Source organism: Pelmatolapia mariae, linkage group LG16_19, assembly GCF_036321145.2.
Source record: "Pelmatolapia mariae isolate MD_Pm_ZW linkage group LG16_19, Pm_UMD_F_2, whole genome shotgun sequence".
NCBI classification, from domain to species: domain Eukaryota; kingdom Metazoa; phylum Chordata; class Actinopteri; order Cichliformes; family Cichlidae; genus Pelmatolapia; species Pelmatolapia mariae.
In genome coordinates, this window is record NC_086241.1 from 28,862,627 (window position 1) to 28,871,335 (window position 8,709).

The following is an 8,709-nucleotide window of genomic DNA, read 5'->3' on the forward strand; positions in this document are numbered from 1 at the left end:
TGACTTGAGTTTGTTTTAGACCTTAGATTTTATGTTATTTATCAGTTCATTACTGCATTTTTTACTGCTCTTTTTAAACTGTTTTTTTTTTTTTTACTATATTGTTTATTGCACTGTAGAGGCTGGTGAGAAACAGTTTTTCATTTCAGGCTGGGTAACACCATACAAAATGACAATAAACTTCTTGACTCTTTGAGTCTGATTAGCCAACTATGTTGGTGTGGCGGGACGTGGCCTGTGGTGCCATGCAGGGAAGGCGGACGCACCTGCATGGCATCCGCAATCATGCCCCGCCAACTTAACTTGACTGATTTTTAATTGTTTTTTAAATGCCGATAAAATTTACATTACACAGAAGGAAAACCGAGATATTGTCAATCAAAACATCCTGTCTCCAGTGTTTTTGAAGTTGTTTGTTCACATGGAGGGTTTAATGAGATCCACTGAGGGTAACGAAGTGTCCAGCTCAAATAAATTACAGTCTCGGAGTGGCTGTATTTTGAGGAAACCCTCACAGTGTGACTTCTGTATCCAGCCTGCTTTAGTGACCATTTATTTTTATGGACGAAATGAATGATAAATTTAATGTGACATATATAACTTTTGGTGGGCATGTTGAATTGAACAAATACAGATTTTTGTATTTTGCCATCATGTTTACAGCATATATTCTAATACTTTGCAGCAATTCAACTATATTGTGTCTCATATGGATTAAGAAAAGCCTGCATGAGCCTATGTATATTTTTATTGCAGGGTTGTTACTGAACTCAGTTATGTTTAGCACCAATATCTACCCAGAACTTTTGATTGACTTTTTATCAGACAAGCAGATCACAACTCATTCACTATGCAGCTTTCAAGCATTTATTTATTATTCTCTAACAGGATCAGAGTTCTTTCTATTAGCAGCTATGGCATATGACAGGTATGTGTCTATATGCAAACCACTGCAATATACAACCATCATGAAAAAAACAACTATCATAATTTTACTAGGTTTAGCTTGGCTTCTGCCTGCTTGTCAGCTTGTGCCATCAGTTGTAATGAGTCAGAGTTATAAAATTTGCAGTTTTACTTTGAATGGAATCTTTTGTAATAATGCAATTTCCAAGCTTTACTGTGACACCTCAAGAACAACATATATCATATATGGTGTGTTTATTTTACTTAACACCGTATTTCTTCCTTTGCTTTTCATACTTTTTACTTACACAAAAATATTTATAATATGCTATCGGAGCTGCAGGGAGGTCAGGAAAAAAGCTGCACAGACTTGTTTACCTCACCTGCTTGTATTAGTCAGCTTTTCAGGTTTGTGTTCGTATGATATAATTATAGCTCGACTAGAAATGAATTTGCCAAAAGTTGCACGTTTTATATTGACCTTACAAGTGGTTTTATATCATCCTCTCTTTAATCCAATTGTTTATGGACTGAAAATGAAAGAAATCTCTAAACACCTCAAGAAATTGTTCTGTGAAGGAAAATTCAACATCTGGCAAAGCTCATGCTGAAAGGGTATAATGTAGATGTGATGTTTAATTTAACTGTTGTGTTTATGTGTGTATTATGTTTCACAGTATAGAAGTTTTCTTTTCTCTGACTGAGATACATATATTATAGAATTCTATTATTTTTGTATAGTATATGTATACTATATATTTAAGATAGAGGTTGTATTTTTTGGGGGGAGGGGGGTATTGTTTTTAGTGTATTTGTTATTCAGATTTCTTTAAATATACTCTACTGCTATTTACATACTTGTATACAATACACACATGGCTACATGAGTTGCTCTTGTATTTAGACACACTAAGGGATATGTTTCCAATATTATTTTTGTTGAACAAGAAAAAACAAACAATAACTTGAATAATGATGCACATAATCCACATGGACTTTAAGCACTGCTATTGTGATAACATATAAACACTTATAAGATATTATCTGGGGTTTTCTCTTTACCATGAAATGTAAACCACCTTAAGGGATCACTGTTGTTCTGTTTTCTTAAATGCATTTTTAATTTAATTGTTTGCTGTTGTTTTGTTTGTTTGCTCATGTTTTTTATTCTTGACTTAAAACTGTGTTGCTGCGAAGCTAAAAATTCAGATTGTTAGTTTTCCTGTCTGTGTCAATAATAAAGAATATTATCATCTTAGCAAAGAGTTGGCATTTCAGAACGAATGAACACAAGAACACATTCAGTGTATTCCATTCATTATGTAAAGTTAAGGGCATTATCACAGAAACAAAACATTGGAATGGAGATGGAGACGTCTGAGGTCGCCCAATAGATGTTAATTTGGTTTTGTACTTGTGTTTCAGTTTGTACAGAAAATGTTTTTTGATGTAGCAGCAGAAATACTGTGGAATAGGAGTTGACGTGAATGGCCCAAAAGGAGGGCCACCAAAAGAGGTCACTCTAAAAGGCATTCTAAACAGCTAAAATAAACAGATCATAGGATTTCTCAGAAGCAGGGGAACCTGGTATACAGTGTACTTGTAGGACTGTAACATTCTATGTTTGTTTGTTTTGTTTTGTTTTTTTCAAGTTTATGAAAGAAAAACACAAAGGAGCAGAGAGCAGAGAGTTCTCAAGTACGGCCTTCAGGTGGTACGGAGGGAAAGGTAGCCCTGTTGGCCGATCAGACAAGCAAAGCTATTTAGTATGTTTGGCCAGCATACAATACAGAATGTGCAGAACAGTATGTTCACGAAATGGCATTAATCCCACTCATGAGTAGCAACTTGTTAGCAGCAGTTACCACTCATTAGACCAGTTGTTCTTTCGGTTTTACTTTGAGATAAAGAACAAATATCAGTTCAGTGGACTGGATGGATGAAAAGAAGTAGAGCCAGCCATATTGCAGAATGTTCTACTTAAGTCATCCCCATCAGATGCCATTGAGCTGCACAATGTCAGGGTTCCTGGGTCATTGACCCAGTGTTTTCAGTTTGTTCAGGTTCAGTTTATTTTGCCACTCGTTCTCATTTTCTGTTGTTCTGTTCCTGTTACATCTATGTATCATTAGTTCCATCATTAGTGCCATAATGGCACCGGACACCGGTACCCATCCCTACCCATGCACAGTATGCATCTGTGATTAATAACTGCACTCAAGCACACAACTCAAGAGCAGTCATCATCATTGTGTTAAATAAGGAATCTGTACAGAATATGATAAGGCCGTGTGTCAGAGCATTCAATAGTCACTACAAACAAGCTTAGAAAGTTAGAACAAATCATTAACTTCATTTTGGAAGTAAAATATGGTGAAAAAAATCAAACAAACTAAAACTCACTCAGCCCAGAATGTGAAGTAGGGTGAGTGCAGGTCAGTCAATGAGTAGGGAGAACGATAGGGCACATGTGTAAGTTTCACTCAAGTTTGTACATATTTCAAGTGCATATATATATATATATATATATATATATATATATATATACATATATATATATATATATATATTAGGGGTGCAACGATACTCGTATCGATATTGAACCGTTCGATACAGTGCTTTCGGTTCGGTACGCATGTGTATCGAACAATACAAAATTTTAAATATATTTTATCAACTTTTCTTCTGACGATGCTGTGGATCTGCGTTCGACTACTCCGCCTAGGCTGCACTGTCGAGCGCAGATCCACTGAGCGCAGCGCAAGCTAGCAAGACAGAAGCTTAGCTCGTTGCAGCATGGCAAATTGAACCTCCCCCACCCTCATTCAGATCTGGCCTTTGGAACTATTTTGGTCTTCATGTGAAGTATGACCCTGAAGGTAAGCGCGTCATGGACAAAAGTAAAACAGTATGTCGGATGTGCCACGCAATGCTCAATTACATGGGTGGGAACTACTGCGTTAGCGCAGTTTGCTCGTTAACGTGTTGACGCCGTCCAGCCCCACGCACGGGGCAATCCGCGGTAGCTCGTTAACGGAGATTTGCCATGTTGTGGCGTTAATGTCATTTCAGATTAACGCTGACAGCACTAGTGGGAACACAATGAATATGACTGCACATTTACTCCGACATCATCCTAGTGCAAAGACAAGTGGAAGCAGACAAAAACAACAAGCACGCATGCTACAAACTTTACCCGAGTCATTTAGACAGCCGTTAGCACATGATTCTCCTTATGGGGACCTGATATGTTTAATATGCTGCTGAGAGTATACCCCAGAAGAAGCGTATAGTATAGCTTTTATTTTGGAAAGAGTCATTTCTCTGTAATAAACTCTCTTTTCCAAAGATGAGGGATTTCTCCATGAGATATTTATTGTTTTTTATTACTTTGTCGTTTCAGCAACATTAAATTTAAAAACTGTACTTTTGAGTTAAAATATATATTTATAATTTTAATAAATGACAAATTAAAAAAGCATGAACATTTTTTTGTATCGAAAAAATATCGAACCGTGACACCAAAGTATCGAACCGAACCGAACCGTGAATTTTGTGTATCGTTGCACCCCTAATATATATATAGTGGGCTACTGGAACAAGAAGGCATCGGTGGGCAAGAGACGAAAACAGGGCGTTGTTGGAATGCTACTATGCAAGTAACCCTGGCGGAAGGGGTTACATGAATAGGATGAGGGACCTATGGATTCTTCGATACCCAACATCCACAATGACGGCGAAACAACTAGTAGCTCAGTGTTCCAACATTCGAAAGAAGGGACTGCTCTCACAGCTAGAGATTGACGAGGTACAACATAAATGCTACGGCAAGGAGGAGTCAGGACGCCAGGTCAGGGGGGAGATATCATCACCCCCACCCGAGATTGGGTACATAGCCCCAAGTGCGATAGGAGAAGGATCGTTGAGTGCAAGAGGAACTGACCTGAAAGATAGGATCATGGCCAAGCTTGAAACCTGGATCCCCCGTAGCCGGTTACCAAGATTACGTGAAGTACCCTCAGAAGGTCTGCTAGATGATGTCAATGCAGCACTACGGATGATACCTACAACCACGATTACCGACACTAACAAGCTGATCTACAATACGGCAGCAGTGATCAGTGAGATGCTTGGCTACAAGTTGAACAGCCACAAGGGGCAGTACCCTCCATGGAGAAGGAGGCTAGAGGGCAAGATCAAAGTAGCACGAAGGGAGGTTAGCCAACTAACGGAGATGCAGAAAGGCGCGACAAAGAATGTGCATAAGAAATACAGCAAGCTGTCCATACCTGAGGCCTTGGAAACTGTCAAGCAAAGACTCACAGCCTTGGCCAGCTGCTTGAGGAGGTACACCAGAGAGATAGAAGGCAGGAGAATAAACCAGCTGTTCTCCACAGAACCAGCAAAGGTGTACTCTCAGTGGCAAGGGAACAATAAGAGAACAGCACCACCAAGGCTGGAGACGGAGCAATACTGGAAGAGCATATGGGAGAAGGACGCAACCCATAACGGCAATGCTCAGTGGCTAGTGGATCTGAGGGCAGACCATAGCGACCTCCCTGAACAGGGTCCAGTAACCATCACAGTGGCAGACATCCAAGAAAGGCTCTCCAGTATGAAGAGTTGGACAGCACCAGGGCCCGACATGGTTCACGCCTACTGGCTGAAGAAGCTGACTGCACTCCACGAGCGTCTGGCAGCACAAATGAACCAGCTGCTAGTTAACGAGAGACACCCGGAATGGCTAACCGAAGGTCGGACGGTCCTGATCCCCAAGGACCCCAAGAAGGGACCGGTCCCATCCAACTACCGACCAATAACCTGCCTCAGTACTACATGGAAGCTCCTGTCAGGCATCATATCGGCTAAGATGAACAGGCACATGGGTCAATACATGAGCGGGGCACAGAAAGGGATTGGCAAGAATACCAGAGGCGCAAAACACCAGCTACTGGTAGACAGAACAGTCAGCCGAGACTGCAAGACCAGACTGACCAACCTGTGCACAGCCTGGATTGATTACAAGAAGGCCTATGACTCAATGCCCCACAGCTGGATACTGGAATGCCTAGAATTGTACAAGATCAACAGGACCCTAAGAGCCTTCATCAGGAACTCAATGGGGATGTGGCGTACAACACTAGAGGCCAACTCCAAGCCCATAGCACAAGTCACCATCAAGTGCGGGATCTACCAAGGAGATGCTCTGTCCCCACTGCTGTTCTGCATAGGCCTGAACCCCCTCAGTGAGATCATTAACAAGACTGGCTACGGATACCGACTACGAAACAGAGCAGTTGTCAGCCACCTCCTGTACATGGATGACATCAAGCTGTATGCCAAGAGTGAACGAGACATCGATTCACTGATCCACACTACCAGGCTATACAGCAATGACATTGGAATGTCGTTCGGACTGGAGAAGTGTAGTCGGATGGTAACAAAGAGAGGGAAGGTAGTCAGAACTGAGGGGATTGAACTACCAGAAGGCAACATTGCAGACATAGAGGACAGTTACAAGTACCTGGGGATCCCGCAGGCAAATGGGAACCATGAAGAGGCCGCTAGGAAAGCTGCAACCACCAAGTACCTGCAGAGGGTCAGGCAAGTCCTGAGGAGTCAGCTGAACGGTAAGAACAAGATCCGGGCCATCAACACCTACGCCCTGCCCGTGATCAGGTACCCTGCTGGGGTAATAGGCTGGCCAAAGGAGGAGATAGAAGCCACTGACATAAAGACAAGAAAGCTCCTGACCATGCATGGAGGGTTTCACCCCAAGTCCAGCACCCTGAGGCTGTACGCTAAGCGGAAGGAAGGAGGCCGGGGACTGGTGAGTGTCAGCACCACAGTCCAGGATGAGACAAGAAACATCCACGAATACATCACGAAGATGGCCCCAACTGACAGCGTGCTCAGTGAATACCTCAGGCAGCAGAAACCCAAGAAAGAGGAGGAAGGCGAGGAACCATCATGGAAGGACAGGCCCCTGCACGGTATGTACCACCGGCAGATAGAGGAGGTGGCTGAGATCCAGAAATCCTACCAGTGGCTGGACAAAGCTGGACTGAAAGACAGCACAGAGGCACTAATCATGGCAGCACAAGAACAAGCTCTGAGTACAAGATCCATAGAGGCTGGGGTCTATCACACCAGGCAAGACCCCAGGTGCAGGCTGTGTAAAGATGCCCCAGAGACAATCCAGCACATAACAGCAGGGTGCAAGATGCTAGCAGGCAAGGCATACATGGAACGCCATAACCAAGTGGCCGGCGTAGTGTACAGGAACATCTGTGCCGAGTATAACCTGGAAGTCCCGAGGTCAAAATGGGAGATGCCCCCAAGGGTGATGGAGAATGACCGAGCTAAGATCCTGTGGGACTTCCAGATACAGACGGACAAAATAGTGGTGGCTAACCAACTGGACATAGTGGTGGTAGACAAACAGAAGGAGATGGCTGTAGTGATCGATGTAGCGGTTCCGAATGACAGCAATATCAGGAAGAAGGAACACAAGAAGCTGGAGAAATACCAAGGGCTCAGAGAAGAGCTCGAGAGGATGTGGAGGGTGAAGGTAACGGTGGTCCAGCAGATCCCGGGAACAACATCGGAGATCTCTGTCAGAAGAGCGCAGTCCTGGGAACAGCTAAGATACTGCGCAGGACCCTCAAGCTCCCAGACCTCTGGTAGAGGACCCGAGCTTGAAGGATAAACCGCCCGCAGGTGCGAGATGGGTGTTTGTTTATATATATATATATATATATATATATATATATATATATATATATATATATATATATATATATATATATATAATTAAATTCAGTTTTTTGTATTCTTTTGGCGGCAAAGAAAGACGCAAGCTCAAAGTGGTCTAACTCAAAAAATGATCTTTATTTTGCAGATCTAAAAACTGCTGTTCACAAACGCTGTCCATGTAATCTGACTGAGCTGGAGCTGTTTTGCAAAGTAGAATGGGAAAGGATTTCAGTCTCTAGATGTGCAAAGCTGGTAGAGACATACCCTAAAAGACTGGCAGCTGTAATTGCAGCAAAAGGTGGTTCTACAAAGTATTGACTCAGGGGGCTGAATAATTACGCACACCCCACTTTGCAGTTATTTATTTGTAAAAAATATTTGGAATCATGTATGATTTTCATTCCACTTCTCACGTGTACACCACTTTGTATTGGTCTTTCACGTGGAATTCCAATAAAATTGATTCATGTTTGTGGCTGTAATATGACAAAATGTGGGAAAGTTCAAGGGGGCCGAATACTTTTGCAAGCCACTGTATTACTAAAGTCCCTCTCATTACTCTTCATTACTTTTATGCTGCCATTATAACTTGTGTCTAACGAGCTTTTAGTCTCCTAAACAACACATTTTCTGGAATTCCCTTTCTCTATTTGGTTCCCTTCAGTCTGTTGGTTCCTGGATTCTCGCCAACCCCTTCGTGGTTTTTGCCATGGTCCTGAAATGTCCTGTAAAGGATAAACAAAACACCTCTCCCTGCTACGCCTCCATAACCTATCATGTTCATCAATTGTTCTCTTAATTATTCAAACTTGGTTCAACCTATATTGTTCTAGGGTCTATCATTTATACATATATATAATCTCCAATTTCATATATTTGTGCAAGCGACACTTTTAACAACCTTTGACACCCTTTTAAGAAACATGTGTTTCCTCTGGCTTGCTCTCTTCTTCTCTTATCTGATCATCTCGAGCACGTCTTGTACGAAACTGTTATTTTTGCAGGCACACATTCAGTTACAAGCTCAACCACATTTTGCCCTATATG

At 42.1% G+C, this 8,709-nt stretch overlaps 1 protein-coding gene across 1 annotated transcript; it reads left to right on the forward strand.

Moving 5' to 3' along the window:
* The first annotated feature begins 560 nt into the window (after positions 1-560).
* Positions 561-1,517, forward strand: LOC134644527 (olfactory receptor 2T27-like). The gene has a single exon (XM_063497617.1). It carries the CDS (start codon positions 561-563, stop codon positions 1,515-1,517), a length of 957 nt encoding a protein of 318 aa, XP_063353687.1.
* The last annotated feature ends 7,192 nt before the right edge of the window (positions 1,518-8,709 follow it).

Coding starts and splice junctions, on each gene's coding strand:
- LOC134644527 (XM_063497617.1), top strand. CDS start 561: ATGGACGAAATGAATGATAAATTTAATGTGACATATATAACTTTTGGT.